Source organism: Peromyscus eremicus, chromosome 16_21 (assembly GCF_949786415.1).
Source record: "Peromyscus eremicus chromosome 16_21, PerEre_H2_v1, whole genome shotgun sequence".
Taxonomy (NCBI): Eukaryota; Metazoa; Chordata; class Mammalia; order Rodentia; family Cricetidae; genus Peromyscus; species Peromyscus eremicus.
In genome coordinates this window covers 16,679,089-16,699,144 of record NC_081432.1, presented here as the reverse complement: position 1 = coordinate 16,699,144, position 20,056 = coordinate 16,679,089, and the positions used below count along the sequence as shown (strand labels likewise).

Sequence of the window (20,056 nt, the reverse complement as noted above, 5' to 3'; positions counted from 1 at the left end):
TGAGTATGCTTGTTTACTTACAGTGCATAAATTGCTGTAAGTTTCTTAAAGACTACAAACTATGAATACTAACTCTACATTTGTGTGATCAGAAGTCTAGTTGTGGTTATGATCACGAATTAAATCATGAACATGGTATAGGCTGCTGTTCTCTAATGACTGTGAACATTTACAGTAAAGGACTACAGAAGTCATTTTATGTGAGCACTGCTCAGAATGTACATGTTCAGTACCAGCTTGGCATAGCAGCCCACACAATTCTCGCTTCTTCTTTTGCAGAATGGCTTCACACCGTTGTATATGGCAGCCCAAGAGAATCACCTGGAAGTGGTCAGATTTCTTCTGGACAATGGTGCCAGCCAAAGCCTGGCCACAGAGGTGAGACCCTGGCCATTCTTCTTGAGTTCATGTGTTCGAAGGCTTTTTGTAAGCCTAGAGCTAAGAGTGTTCTCACTAGGATTTCAAGGGCTGTGGTGTACTTAACATGGTGACTCTTTAACAAGATTCCCTAGAAACTATTTTTAATCTTTAAAAATTCTCTCATTGCGCACAGATATTCTTTATCTGCCCAAGTGCCTGGTCTACCCTATAATTAAGCTATCATTTTAATTTTTAACATATTTTAGTAATAATAATTTTTGCCTCTTAATAATCTTGCCTCCAAGGCAACCATTGTTTTGAAATGTCATTTTAGGGAATATTAACTGTAAATGTGTTTTTTTTCCTAAATTAGTGTTAGGCTAATTACAATGGTTGAACATACATATATATATGTTATAACTAATTAGTTTTAATCCATATTTCCAAATAAAACTATTATACACATTTAACTACCAAATAACAGTGGTGTTTTTTGGGGGGGATATCTTCTACATTCTTGAATAGAAAAATTAGTTTTAAAAAAAGTGATTTAAGCTTTGGTGCTGTCTTAGGAAATGTAGCTTTTTGATCTGCCCATGAGCACCGCCACGACGGCTTAAGCATGTCACTTGAAATCTGTTGCTAAGAGTAAAGGACGAACACTTGCAAATTCTTCACTTTTACCTCAGCAATGAATTTTAGTAGCTGGTCTGTCTAGCTCAGCACCAAGCCACCACTCTGGGGGGGAGGCTGGTGTGGCCGTTCAGTGGCATAGGAAGTGTAGGAGGCTATGTCCTGACCCAGCTGTTGAGATTATGTCTTCCTGACATAATGAATGAAAGACCCAGCAAATGAATGAAAAGACAGTTCATTCAGAAAGACAGACAATAACCAATGGGATGTGAACTTTTTAATCAGGTGAAGAAAATCCAATCTTTAGGCCTTGAGTTCAAAGGAAAAACTGTTGGGGAGAAGAAACCCAAATCTTCCTACAACGTTGTTGAAATTGGTAAACCACAAAATGCGGGTGCTGAGCACCCGGTGGCCTCTTGAAAGTTAATGCTATGTCTTTTGCTGGTAAGACTTTATGCTACAGATAGATTGGAGAATATAAAAATAGTGTGCAGGACTGATAGTGTAATTAGTAGTAACAGTTTCTAAAGACTGAACAGTGCCTAAACAGGCACTGATGGAGCACCCATTGGTAAGTGTCGGTATGCCTATCTGACAACATGCTACCCAACATTATTGAAAAGTGAGCGAGACGACATGGACGGTGTTGCTAAGGATGAAACTCAGGGCCCGATTCCATGTCAAACATGCACTCTACTGCTGAGCTATGCCCAGGGCCACATTTCTTTCACTGCATGTTTTTTAATAAGCAGGACACACTTGTAGCAAGGCCTTGGGCTTGTGCTTGTAAAACCTTGTTCCCGTTTCTACACTCTGCTAATGGTATCTTTTGCAGTTATTGCTCCCTTTCGTGTTTTACCTCTCTGAAGCATGAGGTTAAATTTGTTCGTTTTCACCACAGGCAATCATTAAACCCCTGGTGTGCATCACCCCTGCCACATGACAGTGATGCTGTGGCCAGTACCCACCAGGGCCAAGCCCTTCTCTCAAGAAGTTTGGCCACATTTCCTTTCTGACTTGACTTCTCTTAAGAGTAAACCATGACCACATTAACAACTCAAAGCGGGGTCAATGGCTTAGGCTGGGAGCATGTTCTTAATGGTACCAATCCAATTATCTGCTATGAGTTTTCTAGTGCTAAGTACTTCTTGATGCATGGGCTCAGCAGTTTACAGTTTGTAGCAGTGAAGATGGAGTGGTTTGTTATGACTCCAAACAGATCGAGACTATCAATTTCTGCCCTTATCCTGTTGCCTGAAGGTTTTTTTTTGTTTTGTTTTTTGTTTTTTTTGGGGGGGTTGTTTGTTTGTTTGTTTGTTTGTTTTTCAAGACAGGGTTTCTCTGTGTAGCTTTGCGCCTTTCCTGGAACTCACTTTGTAGACCAGGCTGGCCTCGAACTCACAGAGATCCACCTGGCTCTGCCTCCTGAGTGCTGGGATTAAAGGCATGTGCCACCACCACCCGGCTGCCTGAAGGTTTTTAAATGAGGTGCAAAGTTGAGTGTTCATATAGCTTCCCTGTTATCACTCTCATCTTCAAAAAGTGCATGGGGTTTTTGATGGAGAACTCAGTGGTAGGGTAGGGTCCTTGCTTTTCTTGCACTGAGCCTCAAGTTTAATTCACCTGTGCTGTTTCAATCACAAAATACAATAAAAAGAAAAAAAAAACACTAAATTTTCTCTACAAATAACACTTGGTTCATTCATCATATCCTTGTACAGATGAGTGTGCTTGAATGTTCGTCTTTATGAAAACAAATCTTGCATTGGCACTCATGTATACAGGAAGTAATCTTTTTTAATTATATTATATTGTATTCTATACTCCACATGCCTAAGGATAAAGCTGTGATTTCATCTTGCTGATATCTTGCTTCTGTCCCGCTTGTTGTCTCACTAAAAGTGATAGGAGTGTCCTTTCCTTTCCTATTTTCTCAGACAGTAAAGTTAAGAGAAACAGCTAGCCAGATCCTATAGAAGGGAACATAGATGAGACTTGAAAACAGAGAAGAGAGAGAGGTCATCTCAGGAAGGGATATGTCATAGTAAAAATTCCTATGTACACCCACAGATAGTGGGGAAACTGGTGGATGGGATCCCTATAGGAACAAACTGGGCAGAATTGTCTCTCACAGGCTTTGTCCAATATTTTGCATATCCTTGAATATGAATATGGTGATTTGTACTCAGTCTGGCAATGAAGGAGGCATTTCTCAATTTTCCAGCAAAGGAGTAAATGATGAAAGCAATCTCTTTCGAAAACCAAACAGGCCATTAGCATTCAAGTACCTAGTCTCCTCCTCAGCCTCACTGATGCTTTATTGAAATGTTTGTACCAGAGGACTACAGAACTAATCATGACCGCAGTAAAAATGATGAGAAACTTGTCTGTCTACTCACTAGGAAACATCACTTTTAGTCTTCCTTTGGGTATACAGGAATGAGACCATGGTAGAAGTGCCGTGTGCTCCAATCTTGGGTGTTTTGTCTTGTGTTGTTTATTCTCCAGTAAGCAACACTACACCAGACATGATTTAATGAACCTCTGTGGAGTTTATAGCTGACTCCTCTTTGTTATATCCCAGGGAACTCCCAAGGGCAGACACGCAATGTGTAGAATGTACGCGTACATCCAGATGTATTCTAAAATTCCATTTCACTGAACTCCTGGAAGCAGAGGCACCCTCAGCTCAGCAGTGAGGAGCACTGGAAAGTGTTGGGCAAAAGATCAAAGTGTCACACAGAAGGATTAAGGCTCATGGGGATCTGTAGTTAGTCGTAGCATGTTGAATAGAGCAGAATTGCTGGAAGAATAAATTTCTATTCTCATCATAAAAATATCAGGCATTTGAAATGGGGTGTATGCTTAGTAACTTCATCATTCCATTGTGTTCATAAATCACAACATCATATTGTCCCTATAAATACACACAGTTGGGATAACTAACCATGAGGTCTGATTCTGCGTAATTGCTGTGTTATTTCCCCTCACTGGTTGGAGAAGCCAGGAGCCTGTAGTGTAGGCCTTTATTGAGTGGTAATGACCATGCTCCATTCACTGTCCTTCCCCAGACATAGGCTAGGTCATAATGAGTACATAACCCATCTTTAAAGTACCAGTGAGAAATCTTACAACCCATTTAAAATCTCTGTTGAAAATTTTGCCTAGATTCCACTTGACAATATTGTTTCATAAAGATTGTTTTATGTGTACTGACATTTGGGCATCATTTTTTTTATGTAGCACTTTTACATACTTTCAATGTTTTCCAATGAATGTATGATTAGTAGCCATTTAGAAGAAAAAAATCACAAACAGTAGAAATCTCTTGGTTTTTTTTAATTTGAATGTATATACATATATAATTATAGAAGTATATAAGTAAATGGTGCATGCTTATGTGCTCTTAAATCTGATATTAGTGTCAAAAATCCTAAACAAAAGCTGATCCTCGGTCATCCCGCTCATTGCCCCCTGATTTGATCATTTGAATCACAAGACAGTAGTAGCTACTTGGCCCACCTTGACCCGTCCTTGTGTTCACAGGACGGCTTCACACCATTGGCGGTAGCTCTGCAACAAGGTCATGACCAGGTTGTGTCACTCCTGCTGGAAAATGACACGAAGGGAAAAGTGCGTCTCCCAGCCCTCCACATCGCGGCCCGGAAGGATGACACCAAGGCGGCGGCTCTGCTCCTGCAGAACGACAACAACGCGGACGTGGAGTCAAAGGTAGGACCTGGGTCGCCCCAGCCTTCACAGCCCTGTCCTGAGTCAGACAGGCAACCTCCAGGAACACATCGTCTCCCGTTTGGAAAGCTTGTGCCAAAAAAAAAAAAAAAAAAAAATCACTAAAAGGAATGAGAACATGTGTCCAATGCAGTCATTCCCCTGCCTCAACCTGAGAAGCCAGAGAATGCTGTTCATGTCGCCTTATGCATGCTGAAAGGGAGGCCACCTCCAAAGAAAAGGATTTCCATGCATTTACAGTTTCCTTCCTTTTCATATCACAAAGCAATGTATTGAAGAGTGCAGCTCTAACGTCGGGGCAAAGTTACAAAATGCGAGTGATAATGTGTGCGAACCTGAGGGGTGGACCTCTCCAGTGATAGGCTGGCTGCACAGTCAGGAGAGATGAGCTGTGGAAAGCATGCCGCAGGCAAAGAGCCACAGCCGAAGACTCCTACTGTCTTGCTTGGAAGTCTTTATGGGGGCAACGGGGCAATGGACTAGGTCTCTGTGTAGCCGTCCTTCGTTGAGTCCAGCTTTCCTCCCGCACCCAATTCCCTTCCATCCTAGCTTCCATCTTCATCCCGTAGCCGCCATGAGCTTTCTGCAGTCCATGTCACCGAGTGAACTAACCGTTCATTTTTTCCTCCTCTTTGCCTCCCAATGTGTTAACCTAGATGGTGGTGAATAGAGCAACCGAGGTATATATATGTATCTGTCTCCGTATTTGTGTAATCGGGATCTGCTTCATCGCTTTCCATTTCCTAGGTTTGCTGCCTCATCCCCTCCCCCCCCCCCACTTCTCTGCATTGCCTTTCGTAGGCTAGATTCCCGCTTCACCCACCCCTACCCCCGAAGGAGCATGTGCCAGAGCAGACAGCAGGTTAATTGCCAGGGCTTTCTGCAGCTGAACGTGGCATTGGGAAGGAAGATCTAGGAATCCTCGAAATACCTTATGAATATTGTAACAGAGACGAAGCCCTCTGATACTTTTGATGCTTATCGGCTGTACTTGAAGCTGCAGACACCCCTGTTGCTCCACTCCTCCGGGACTCAGTCGTTAGGATTCTGCATGACACTTACCCTCCATGGTGTCAGCAACAGGAGAGTTACTCAGAATGGTGCAATCCGACCCCACCTCCCATGAGAGGCAGTGACGGCTAGCATGGCTAAGAAGCTTGCTAACAAACTAGACATGCATCACCTCTTCTAAGGTTACAGTTTTGGGGGGGAGGGGAAATAAGTGAATCGCTGCATGTTTGGCATTTTTTTAAGGAAGTAAAATAACTATGGTAGAAATGCATCCATAAAATTGCGTTGCTGAGGAGGCCCATGCTAATGAACAGATGAGCATCTCAATTCTCTGTAGAATGTGGTCTTCCTCAGTTTAAGAATCACCTCGATGGTATAATACCTCTGCCCACCCCCAAATTGCTTTAGTCCTCAAAACTGACCTTTACTATTGGGTAGCCTGCATTGATGTTGTGTAAAAGTAATGGAATTTGTTTTCATGAGTTTCCATGGCCAATTCTCTCACCTCCTGAAACCAGCGGTAATAGTGAAGCCACACAGCTGTGAACTACGAGGGTTTTTGAGATGTCGGCTTCTGCACAGTTCTGCTAGCGGATCCCTTAAATTGATCAGTCTCCATCCCTGGGTTTTCCCTGGCTCTCCCTCTGCCAGTGAATGTGGGTTTCCTTAGAAACCCGATGAGCCATTGACCCTGACTGAAGCCTAGCCCAGAATGGAATGTGGACCCAGCGTATTTTGCTCCCTCGTTTTTATTTGAGCAAAAGAGGAGCTGGAAGGGATCAACTGACCATTTCTTGTGTTTTCTTCACAGAGTGGCTTCACCCCGCTCCACATAGCTGCTCACTATGGGAATATTAACGTGGCCACGTTGCTGTTAAACCGAGCGGCTGCTGTGGACTTCACCGCACGGGTGAGTACATGGCAAAGTATCGCATCTTCAGAGCATGTCAAATGACTTTGGTGTCTCACTTCCCAGGCTCAGGAGTAGGCTGGGGCATGGCCTTCCAGTCATTGAGAAATTGGACTTATTTACCTTACCTAACATATTTCTTGTTATTACATAGACATGCTTGTTTCCTGGCAGGGAAAATATACAAAGAATGGGAGTATATGTTAATGGGACGGGTCACAAATAATGAACTCTTATAGAGGAAATACATGTAATGGAAATTCCTGCAGCTGAGAACTATGGACAGTTCTCCACGGGAAATATTCTAGAAGTGTCAGAAACTATTCAATTGTGTGGGTGTGGGAGGAACTCCCAAGGCCCCACTGCTTTCCTGACAGAAGAGCTATTGGCAGTTGATGGTGACTGGGGGAAGGAGAGACATTTTCTCTGAGACTGCGGCCACTGTAGGGTTACCCATGTTCCAGTGGATGGCCTCAAACCCATGTGCGCAGGTAGCACTAATTCAACTGAATGCAATATCCTTAAAGGGGGTATGAAGTTGGTGGAGGGGTATATTAGGGCGGTTCAAATAAGTTGGAGGGGGAAGTGAGAGGGTGGTTCTGACCATATTATATTGTATACATGGATGAAATTCCCTGGGTTTGTTGTAAGATTGCTATCTGTAAGATGAATTCAATGAAATCGTGAAATAAGAGCCATAATAAAGTGATATCAACTCACTGTGGAGGCACAGAAAGTTCTGGCCAGAACCCGGCCACGTAGCAGCACACCATATCTGAGACATTTTCTTTGCAGCAAGCTCATCTTCTAGAAGGATGGGGTGAGGTGATATGGGAATGTAAGGCCAGTACTAGCTGTATAGCACTAAAAGTAAAATTACTTTTGAAAGAGTTCTAGGTAAGCAGTGCCAGGCCAAGCATTAGACCTCCAGAAGAAAAGCTTAATTCATCCCTGTTTTACAGGCCAGGTAGGCTTAGCCCTGATCCTTGAGCTAGTGTTTAGAGCAGGCAGGATTTCAGACTCAGAAAACTAAATCACTTACTTCATCTCCCTCATCTAACTTAAGGCAGGATTTCTTTGTGTAACAGCTTTGGCTGTCCTGAACTTAATCTGTAGACCAGGCTGACCTTGAACTCACAAAGATCCGCTTGCCTCTGCCTCCCTAGTGCTGGGATTTAAGGCGTGCACTACCACCGCCCAACAGTTGGCCAGTCTTCTTATGGTTCATTAGTTTCAGAAAAATTAATGAGCATTCAGGCAGTGCCAACATAGATTTCCACTCTGGCCATCCATTTATTGAAAACCTTTGTTGGTTTGAGTGGTTGGAGAAAGTTGTCACTTGTCACTTGGAGTCCTGCTAGTGCCCCCATTTTGCTCCAAGGCCAACTTCGACTCTCTGAAGGACAGCTTCAGAGTGCTTCCTTCAGCCAATGCTAACACCAAAGACCATTTCTGCTTTCATTTGTATAATTCACAGCATAGTCAAAACCTCATTAAGCCACATCTTCTAATTAGGACATTTAGAAAATCCAAGTCAGGATGGCTTTGAAGTTGGCCTCTGCCATCATTGAGAAATTGTCCATTGCTGCTGAAAATAAGTTTAGATGTGAGGGAATGCTTAAGCAAATGAAGAGAAAATGGTGGTATTGTCACACCCCTTTAGGCAACTCAAGTGTATCCATTCCCCTCCCAGCAATGGCTGTGCTCATTATGAGCCATGATCCTTTATTGATTAAAGATGCATGGAAACCTCAGACCTGTGTGTTAACCTCACATGCATCACCGAGGTGATATAAAATAATTACACTTGCGTAGGTGTAAAATAGGCCACGCCTGATGCTTTTTGCTGAATTCGAAAACCATCCTCCGCAGCCGCAGCCTATCCCAATTGATGAGGCTTCCCAACACCACATGGAAAAGGCTGTGATGCAGTTGGGCCCTATATCATGTTAGGAGCCCTGCACTCTTGCTTTCTCCCAGCAGCCTCTGATTCTCTTTGTTGGCTGTGATGGATGACTGGCTCTGTGGTGTCGGAGAAGCCTCTTTAGAGAGAGCTTGCCCGTCTTACATCCCAAATTCCTCGTGATGGCATCATTAGCAGACTGTCATTTTTACTAAGGTAGTGTACACAGGTCTCTCCCTGCCTAAATTCAGAGGTGTCTTCAGTCCTGGTTCCCTCTGGAACAAAGCAGGTAAAAGTGGCAATTAGGGTTACCTTCACTCTGCTCAGAACAGTAAAGGGGAAGAGCTTGGTTTCATTGGCTAAGAACTGGCTGCAAATTATAACCAAAAATCACAGACTGAGAAGCAGGTGTGGATAGTGGTGTAGGAGATATTTAGAGGTAAAATACCAAACCACAGAACGCTCTTTTTGTCCTTTGGGAAGGAGATTAGGGTTCTGTTTTCTCACTGTGACTGAGCATGGTAGAGGATTGAACTGTTGAAGATTTAGGCTGGAACCCATTGGCGGCACTGTAGGCTGGGGAGGGACACAGAGACTGGATACAACCTAGTAAAAATGCTGGCAAATAGGAGCCAGGGCAGCACCTGCAGTGTAGACGTTTCTGAAACAGACGAGGGACAGAAACAAAGCAGTATGACCAAGGAGAAGCAAATGCCCACCCCAGCAGCAATTCTGACAACTCGCAAGCACGACATGCCCATATTCCAGCATCACGTTTCCCAGGCTTGCGTTTTATCAGTTTTGATTTCTGCACTGTGCCTTTGCCCTGTGTTTATAAACTACCCCAGCTGACACCATCAGCACTTCTTTTGGTATCATCTTCGCAGCTAACCCACACCATCCCCGGGTTTCCCACGGGTTAACTGCTAACAGCTGCAGCGCAGCATCAGCCTTCTGCAGCCTGAACTGAGTCAGCTATGACAGCTTTGACACCCGTCGAATTGATGCATGACCCTTGCTCTTGTAGCAAATCCTCCCTCTCTTGGGGAAGAGATTGTAACTGAGCCACTCCAGAGGCCCCACTGATTGTTATTCCAGGAAGGAACACTTATGCACTGGGGTGGTGAAAGGACAACTCGCATTAAGTGGATATTTGTCAAGTCCCTCCCATTGATTGAGGGAGCACTTCCTGGTCTGACCCCTGAAAGGATTAGAGATTTGCTCTAGAAGATTCCATGTGGTTTACAGATTAAAACAGACAGAGTAGCTCTAGAAAGATGCAATAGAAAAGGAACGTGTTTGTTGCCAGGTGACTGTGATGAATTGGGGAATAATATAATATAACACAGGTAGACTTCAAACCTTTAATATACATAGGTTTGTACATGGAATATGGGTATATAAATATGTAAGTACTTTTATTTTACACATTTTACTAATTCAATTATTGGACAATTTCATACATATATACATATATATATACATGCATGTATATAATATATTTTAAATATTGGCCGTAAACATTGGTGTGTAAGGATCTCTGTGATATGCTGAGTCCTGCTCATAAATACCAGCAGTGGTATAGCTGGGTCATGTTATAGATCGACTTTTCATTATTTTGAAGACCCTTGGAGCTCAAGCAAGAATCCAGAGCTGTTTACTCCACACCTGGACTGCCAGAGCCATTCATGAGTGTGGCTAGTTATAATTTAAACTGAAGTTAAAATGCATATCCCTCGGGCTGAGCATGGTACCACACGCAGCAGGAAGAGCCAGGCAGATCTCTGCGAGTTTGAAGTCAGGGTGATCTATGTAACCAGTTCCAGCCAGTCAGGGCTACAGTGTAAGACCTTCTCTTAACATTTCATGTCCTACTTCTCAAGAACATTCCAGGTGTTCAACACTTGGCTAGGGCAAGAGGCTTGTGTAGTAGTGCCCAGCACAGATATGTAACACTTTGCGGCTGACCGAGAAGATGAGGGCAAAGCCCCCACCCTCACGCCCACTCCCCCACCCCCACCCCCACCCCCACATCAGAGGCCTGCCTTGCCTACTATGACACAGTGACCTCTGAATGTCACCTGCCTCTCCAGGAAGGTGTTTCCTCCCTGACATGTAGGTTTCCACTCTTCACTAGTCTTTGAAAGTTATGTTAACCATGATTTTGTCCAGTTTGCACATTCTGCTGGCTGTCTACGCTGTGCATTATCTACAGCCCTGTGCTTAGCTTCCACGGCGCTGTCCGGAGCGTCTCTCGGCTTCCCAGGCATCTCTCCACACTGGCCTCCGCGCCGTTGACTTTGGCATGCGTTTCGTCCTCCCCGCCTTCCAGGGCAGAACTCACTGTGCACAGCGAGTGTGCTGCTCATGGGCTGCAGCTTTTTGGAGATGAAAAGCCATTTGTTTCCGCAAACCATTCCTCACTGTTCTGGAAACAAGAAGGCAGGATGTTTCTGGGGCCAGAGAGCCCTTTGTCTCCCTGCTGTGACAAGGCACCTCTGGCATACCAGCATACCAATGGAGTCACCAGAAGGTTCTGCAGCATTCCGCTCAACCAAGGGCAGGCTATAAGTGTGAACAGCACCCAGAAGCCCTCCTGTTTCCTTCCTTTCTTCTCAGGTAGAATTTATGGCAACAATGATTTTAAAGCTATAATTAATTAAGCATGTACTAAATTCCTTCTTCCACAGTAGGCTTGTATACTTAATATCTCAAAAAATACGTGAGGACTGAAGTGTAGTAAAATACATGGACAGCACCCTCCCATGCCCTGCTGTATACATATGAGATTTTGAATTCCTCAAGGTCAAGTCTATGTCTTGTTTATACATCGTGGCGTCTATGGAGTTGATAGCTCAGCACCAGGAGAGACTCTGGATAAACGTAGAAAATTCCAGAAAGAATAAAGACATTACTTCTGAGTTTCCTTACCCATTACATATGGGCAGATCTTATTCTCAAGCCCAGTTCTTTCCCAGCTCATCAAACTCCCATTGCTTCAGCCTAAAGCATGTTTAGACTTAGGAGCTGCTCCCCAACCAAGGTCAACTGCACTGAGGGAGAAAAGATGCCATGAGAGTCAGTGGAATTCCCCCCAAGAATGGGTTTGGTGAAGGACGAGGTGCTCTGAGCGTCACACGACTTGAGTATGTAGATAGATGGCCTTGGAAGACCGGACTGCCAAGCCATGGGTGCAGGCATCAGGACCTCAGACTTGGGACGTGAGGGCACAGTTTAGACAACTTCCAGAGGGTGTGTAAAGGGACATCAGCATACCCCAATTAGGAGTATAGCTGAACCCCTAATGTCTATTTTAGGGGTTCAGGATTAAGGAGACTGGACTTTGGTTTGTGGAACAGAATATTTACATGCATGTGTTTCCCTCAAAATACAGTTCATTTTTTGATCAAACAAAAGGAAGTAAAAAGCCACCTGTAACTTCTACTTATTTGCATGTTTATCCTCATAGACATGCCTGTTCTTAAAATAGATTTATCTCCAAATATAGGCTCTACTACATCAAAATGTTGAAAAACATTAAAATGGAAATGAGGATTGAGAATGTTGGTAAAAGAATGTGAGTTATAGGAACATGGCCACTCCACATAGTCCCTACATCCACCATACCCTTGTTTGCCATGGTCGTGTTAGCATTTCTATCTTGGAAGGGAGAAAATAAGTGAGTTTTTACCAGGCAGGTTGAGGAATCTACCCTTGTGTAGATTATTCTTAAAACTTGCACGCCATCTCAACCTTTCTAAATCCCACATCCTTGGAGAATCTCTTGCATGTTTTCTTTTAAGAAATATATTGGTCGTAGATTTTCTCAGACACTTAAGCTGCATTGCTGTCTTGCCATGTGGTGTAGGATTTATTTGATCCTCACCCCAAGAGGTGAGTTTCTTAGCAGGCAACGTGAAGCAGAAAGAGAACATGTGAGACCTTGGCAGATTGCCCTTCACTGTGGCACTGGTCACTGTCATAGTCTGGGGTGGGTCCCTTCATCACCAGACCTTTTTCATTTTTGGAGACAAGCGTTCCCTATGTGCTCCAGGCTGCCCTCAAACTTGTGATTCTCCTACCTCAGCTTCCCAAGAAGTTGAATCAATGACATGTACCACTCCTCCTTGTCTGACATACAATTTTATGGGTTTAGTTTTGGTTTTGTTTGTTTGTTATATTGTATTTTGTTTTGAGACATGGTCTTACTGTGGAGTTCTGGCTAGCCTGGATCTCATTTTATATATATAAAGACTGGCCTTAAACTCACAGAGATCTGCCCATCTCTGTCTCCCAAGTGCTGGGATTAAAGGAACGCACCACCATATCCAGCTATTTAGTTTTTCTAAACAACTAATAGAGAGCTGTCTGTCAAACACAGCCCCTTCCTCACTGCCCAGCCATCTTGTCTGGCACTGATAGAGATGGCTTTGGGCTTCCCTTCTTCCTTTCACCACAGAGCATAGAGTTTCAAGACTAAGCCAATTGAAGTCGCACTGCTAGATTCCCATAAGGCCTTGCAGTTTACCCTTGATGCTCTTGCCAGGGGCAACATTGTCATACACACAGTGAGTTCACTAAGAGTTCATAATACGTGGTGACATCATGACATGTCCATGTTCATCATGCTTGAGATGTGTGGCCAGCACCATGACAGGAGCTCCTCACACCTTTGTGGTGGTGGCCGTCTCTGTCATCAGGGGAGAATGCATTCGTTCTAAGATAGACTTCCCTCAAGAACATGGCACATGTCCAGTAGGTAGCCTGGTGACAGCTCTTTGAAAGCACTTCTAATAGTCAGAAATGTCGCTTCCAGGATGTACTGGGGTACAGCTTGCTGTGGCCTAGGTCAATACAAGGTCAACCTCCAAGAGGTGATTCAGGGAGCTGGAGAGATGGCTCAACAGTGTAGCGCACTTGCTGCTCTTGCAGAGGACCTGGAGAATACCCAGGTCAGGCAGCTCACGACTGAGGCTCCAGGGGATCTGATGCCCCCTTCTGGCCCCAGCACCCACATATACAGAGATGCACACATGATAAAAATAAAATAAATCTTCAATAAAAAAAAGAAGTTAGTCATATGTCATAGCTTGGGGAAGGAAGAACTCCAATAATGAACAAAAAAAGTGACAGAAATCGAAAGGCATTCCTCTCCCATTTCCCCTAGACTTCAGTCCGTTTGCTGAGAGTGTTTCTCGATGACCTGAATAAATCCTATTTTGAAATCCTGCAAATCAAAAATTCTATTAAGGTCGGAGTCAGCGGAGCTTAGCTTTCCTCATTTGCACTTAAAAAAAAAAAAAGAATTATTCTCTAGCTATAGAAATTTCCTTCCTACCAGTTAGCTCGAGGAGCTGTACTGGGCTGCCATGCCCTGGCCTGACCTCCTGCTGAACATTCCAGCACATTTTCCACACTGGCTGTCCTCAGATAGTGCTTTTGCTCAGATGTGCCCTCATCCTCTTCTCTGCTACTACAGGCGACCCCCTGGAAATTGAGGGGGATCGGACCCTTCCTTTAGTGATTTGAGGAATATAGAAGGGCAGAGAGGCCCGTAAAGGAAATACATTAGCACGTTGCAAAAGCCTGAATCATAAGGTAATGCCTCTGGGCCCATGCGTGGTCATTGACTCGGCTCTCCCACTTTGAAGCAAGAGGGTCTATGAAGACAGGTTCAGGAGGGAGATCTGCATGGATTAGCATAGTAAGAGAGCCTGGTGATAACACTTCAGTAGAAACACAGTTATTAGAGTCAGCCAAGATATGAAAGAGCTCTGAGGTGGAGCACGCGCTAGCATAGGCAGTTGGAGGCACAGGATCCAAAACCTAAAGGAGAAAAGCAGTGGAACCTGCAGCTCAGACACTAGTGTGAATGAGGCTGGAGAAGAGTGGTAGGGCCAGTCAGAGCAGTGGCAGCCAGCCTGAGGGCACTGGCCTGGGACCCGCAGATGGAAGGGAGGCATTGCTGGTCTATATGGAGAAGCTGAGATAGATGTGTTCTTGAACATTGTGAGGTGTGTGGAAGGGATGCCAGTCTTGGATGGGAGCTCTTGCTGTTCCCAGTCACCTGTGGAAAGGGGTTGTAAGTGAGGCATGGCCGACGCTGGGTGCATTTTCCTCTCTGCAATCCTCCCAGAGCCTCTCAAGCAATAAGGGAGCACCATTCTCCTTGAAAGGTTTGGAAATTGATATAGGACTTTTGTTCATTATTAGCAGATTATTATATTATATATTATACAAAACAAGGGGCTTCATTATAGCATTTCCATACTTATATATAATGTACTCTGATCTTTTGCACCCTGGAGGTGGTTTTGGTTTTCACAATGCCTGGCATGTGATGAGAGAGCTCCTCAGTGGCTCAGCCTCTGTGCATAGGAGGGTCCCCTACAGATCACACACCCAGTAGTCCAGTATCCACAACACAACTGCTCAAACACACTGCACCAACCACCTATGTACAGCCATGCAGTGGAGTGGGGCCACATCCTAGGATGGGCAGAGGGAGGGTCTAGAGGTTGGTGCTCACCATGAGATTGATTGCTCCTTTCAGGACACCAAACAGCCCCCGAGAGCATCTCTAAGTTCTCCCACTACAGGGACTTTGCAAAGAGGTGGAAGAAACTCATACGGAATTCTAACCATCTTGGTTCCTCTATTGTTGAACAGCAGGTGCAATAGCGAGTGTCCCACATAGTACTCCACTTACAGCTCTTAGTGTGGCCGTGAGTGGTGGCAGTGATCTCCATTTTACACCAAAAAGCTAGGAAGTAACTGTGTGTGCACGATGCTGAAGTTCTTTGGGATAAGAAACCATAAACCAGGGGGCTGGGGAGATGGCTTAGCCAGGAAAGTACCTGCTGCGCAGGCAGGAGGACATGAGTTTGGATCCCAGAACGCACATAAAAAGCCAGGCATGGCAACACTTATCTACAGCCCTGACACTGGAGAAGATGATGGGGAAATGGGAAGAGCTTAGGAACTCAATAGCCAACCAGCCAGCCTAGCTGAATCAGTGAGCTCTATATTCAGGTAAAGACCCTGGCTCAAAAGTAAATTGGAGAGCAATTGAGGAAGATTCCTGATGTCAACCTCTGACCTCTGCATGTACACACACACACACACACACACACACACACACACACACACACACACAGGTAGCAATGAAGTTGGAAGATTCTGACACTAGAGACCCCATGTGTGCCTGAGTATAGACTTGACGCATGCTTCAGGCCATCCCAGAGAAAGCATTCTCTCCTGATGACTGGCAGTTAGTTCTCTGCCAGATGAATTAAATCCATCCCTTATTCTTTGGTCATCATGTTTTGGAATGAACTCTCCATAACCAGAAATCTGATGACCTCATAACAAAGACATGGAACACACATTTTTGGCAAGACATACAAGACAAGCCTGTCAGAACAAGGAGAGAGGCCCAGTAAGTCTTGAGATTGAAACTGAATTTCCCCATAGTTTGTAAGTGAAGGCCTCTCGCTGACTCATGAAGGCTGCAGTGGGCACTTTGCCATCCACATTTTTAACAAACATGTCCCATGATTCTTATGATAAGACAGGATTAGGAAATATTTACCAAGGTCGGGCTGGGAGAACCTTTATCTACAAGCTGCCCAAAATTGCAGCAGAGAAATCTTTTAAAATCTTCTTTAAAACAAAAACAAAGCAAAACAAAAACTATTGGCTCTTAATCATTACCTTAATGTTTATAGCACTTTAATAGCAACCTTGGTTTACACTGTATTTTACAGCTTACAAAGGGCATGCATATGTAGCATTTCCTTTGAAACCCACAAGAATAAACATTTTTACTGAGGAACCAATTGAAGTCACCAATGAGTTGCTGATCTGAGGTCCTACCAAGAGTAAAGTGGCAGGGCAGGGTTCTGAACTTATGCTGTCTTTCTCAAGTCACATGACCTCAGTTCTGGACCATCAGAGCTAGGGCATCCCCTGGGCTGGAGGAGAACACAGTGTGCTGCAGCCATGCCTGGAAGCTGAGGAGGAGGGTCTGGCTATTGGCAGCAACTGCATCTTGGTCCTTAGGAGAACATATCAGCTCCTAAGGATGAGGATGAGGTCCTTAGGATGAGGAGGGCTCTGCACACTTGCAGGATGAGGAGGATGAGGTCCTTAGGATGAGGAGGGCTCTGCACACTTACAAGATGTGGAGGAAGAGATCCTTAGGATGGGGAGGACTCCGCACACTTGCAGAGGCATCTTTTCCTAGCCATGTTTCGGTAGGTGCCTCAGAGGCACCATTTTCGTTCCTGCATGTATCTAAGACATTAGCAAGTGTCCCACTTACTAAAGACTGATGGAGGTAAGTTACCTCCCCCCCCCCAAAAAAAAAAAAAAAAAACAACACTAAGTTTCCAATGAGCTGGGATCCTGGAAATCTGCAAGAGATGATTTACTTTGTAGGGAGAAAAGAAGCAAAAAATCCCACATAGAAATAAGCTCCAGATTTATCAATGTTGACTGAGTAGTAAGAAAACCTTACCATTCTGATGGCCCTTCGTATTTTGTTTTTCCAGTTGGAGTGGCAGAATGTTAGGAAAGTAGGTTGAATGTTTTATTGAAACAACTATATTTATGAGGAGCATCACTGGAAATCTAGCATCTTTAGACAACTTCACTTAAATTCTGAGATGACTTTCTTCAATATACAGAAAGCAAATTGATTTTAATGGAGTTTTAAACTTTTTAAATTTTACTATTTTATGTGCATGAGTGTGGTGCCCCCGTCGATGTCTGGGTACCACCTGTGTGCCTAGTGTCTATGGAAACCAGAAGAGAGCGTCAGATCCTCTAGAACTGGCGTTAGAAATGGTTGTGAGCCACTATGGGGAAACTGGGACTCAAGCCTGGGTCCTCTTGGAGAGCAGCCAGCGTTCATAAATGCCAGGCTATCTCTCCAGCCCCCACTTTACTATTTCATTCTTCAGTATCCTCCCGACCTCACGTTTTCCTGAGTTAAAAGCCTTCACGTCTCTTTTCCTTAGGTTCCTTTACAGTCATACAATGTATTTTGAATGTATGCTCCCCATCCCCTCCAGCTTCCCCCAAACTGTGCCCCCACATCCTCCTCCCAACTCCAGTTTTACATCCTCATTTATTTGTTTGTTTGTTTGTTTGTTGTTATACCACACTGAGTCCAGTTAGAGCTGCCTGTGTGTGCATGGGCATAGGGGCACCCACTGGAGCATGGGCAACCTATAAGAGTCCACACTCCTGAAGAACACGAACACTCCCTCCCTAGCAACCATTAATTGCCAATAGCTCTTAGCCGGGGGTAGGAACTCATGAGCCCCTCTGCCCCCAATTGCTCATTTTTTTATGGAATAACTGGAAATGTAGTTTGAACTATATACATTTAAAAAGCATCAAGGGAGGCATGGTGCCTGGCACCCTGTAATCCTAGCACCTGGAAGGAAGATAAGAGAATCACCATGAGTTCCAGGCCAGCTCGGTCTACAGAGAATGAGAGCGTACCTCTAAAACAGTGGTTCTCAACCTGTGGGTCATGACCTCTTTGGGAGTCAAATGACCCTTTCACAGGGATTGTATATCAGATATCCCATATATCAGATGTTTACAATTCATAACAGTATCAAAATTACAGTTATTAAGTAGCAATGAAAATAATTTTATGGTGGGGGGGTCACCACAATATGAGGAACTGTATTCAAAGATCACAGCATTAGAAAGGTTGGGAACCACCACTCAAAACAACAAGAATGACAAAGAATTGAAATTGTGTGTTGAATGTCTATTAAAGTGGAGGCTGTTAGATAAGACACGTGTTTGCACAGGTTTGGAGACCAATGAGCTCTAGTATACACAATAGGAAAGTAAAATCATCTGGCCACCATAAAAAGGGTGTTTGCTTAGCAGAATTATTGTAGGCACCATTAATTCTACTTCTGGGTAAATGTCCACCCCCACCTCGCAAAGGAAAGCATTACTAGGGGAGATTGTCTACATGGATTTCTAGCAGCATTATTCAGGAAAACCCAGAGGCTGAAGACCCTGGTGTCCAGCAACAGGTGAATGGATCAGCAGAAGGTGGTACATACATGCATTTAGACTATTAACTCAACCTCAAGAAAAGTAAGAAAATCTTGACTCATGCTACACCCCGGATGTAATGCAAGGGAGCACCTCTGCTCAGTGAAATGAGCCGTCCAAGTAAAGCAAGCACTGAGCGATCACCTCCATGAAATCCCCAGAACAGACAGATACAGAGAAAGAGACAGAATGAACCATGAAGGATTTCTTCTTAGGTACAGCTCCACTTTTCAAGATGCAAAGAGTTCTGGAGATTGATTGTACCACGGTGAGAACCACCTAAGGATGCTCAACTATATAATTTACCACTATGAGTATATTGAAAGTCACTCAGCTAGCGACACAGAAGTCCAGCAGGCTGTGAAGTTAGGGAGGAGAGGGACTTGGAATGACAATAGCTTCATCTCCCTTAGTGATAACCTGTCTCACACATTTTCATCCCCCAGTCATCAATCCTCATCCATTTTAATTTAAATTATATGTAAATTCTGTATTGTCACAGCAAGGTTGGGAATCACCTACTCTTGCTCTAGGGAAAGGAACGTGCTTGGAGATGCTCTGAAATGGGTTTGGCTGCCTCCTCCATTGGGTTTTAGTGGGAAAGCTGAGAGAGGAGAAGTAGCTAGGCATTCCTCAGCAGAGGGGGCTCTTTCTTGCCGATCTCTGACATCAACAGCCTGGATACCACACCTTTCTACCAAGGAACAGCACGTGCGTTCCGTTGGTTACCATATGGGCCTCTAAGTGTGGTATCTGTCACTCCCCAGCCCAGGTGTCCCAGGGTTCTCTGCTTCGTTCACAGCAGCGTAGCCTTGCTGTGACCCTAAACATTCTTTTCCAATATTTCTGCATTCATCTTGAGAGCTACCTCATCTAGAACCTTCTGATTTTACCAGGTGATTTCATGCCTGCCTTACCTGAAGTTTTTCTATCCAAAATATTTCATAACATCCTTGAGAGGAGCAACAATTTCATATGCTTTGTTTACTGTCTATAAAATAATGAAAAGTGCCCTGCCTAGCACTTGTCTGCTTCTTAAATGCCAAGCACCATTCTTTTTTATTTCTTTTATTGCATTTAATTGTGTGCATGTATGCAAGCGCATGCACACCTGTATGTATATGTTTAGTGTGTGTGTGCATGCTCGTGTGTGCATGTGCTCATGTGTTCATGCATGCTTCAGGCACATGTGGGGGTCAGAAGACAACTTGTGGTCTAGTGAAGGAAGTATGAACCTGGGGTCAGGCAAACTGACAGATTAGTTTGAGTTTAAGAGACCATTTACAAAATGAGGATAAACTTGGTATATCTCTTTCTATGGTCATCTTGTATTAAATCAGACAAAAAAATGAATGTCTTTTCATTTCCTTCCTCCTTTTGTACATGAATCTCCTTTTTCTTTC

At 44.1% G+C, this 20,056-nt stretch overlaps 1 protein-coding gene across 1 annotated transcript in view; it reads left to right on the top strand.

The window, feature by feature from the left end:
* Ank3 (ankyrin 3) overlaps positions 1–20,056 on the top strand; it is a 594,813-nt gene that overhangs the window by 393,710 nt on the left and 181,047 nt on the right. Inside the window, exons 6-8 of the mRNA XM_059281286.1 lie at positions 280–378; positions 4,540–4,725; positions 6,566–6,664. Coding sequence (XP_059137269.1) covers positions 280–378; positions 4,540–4,725; positions 6,566–6,664 — 384 coding nt within the window. The remainder of the gene's footprint in view (positions 1–279; positions 379–4,539; positions 4,726–6,565; positions 6,665–20,056) is intronic.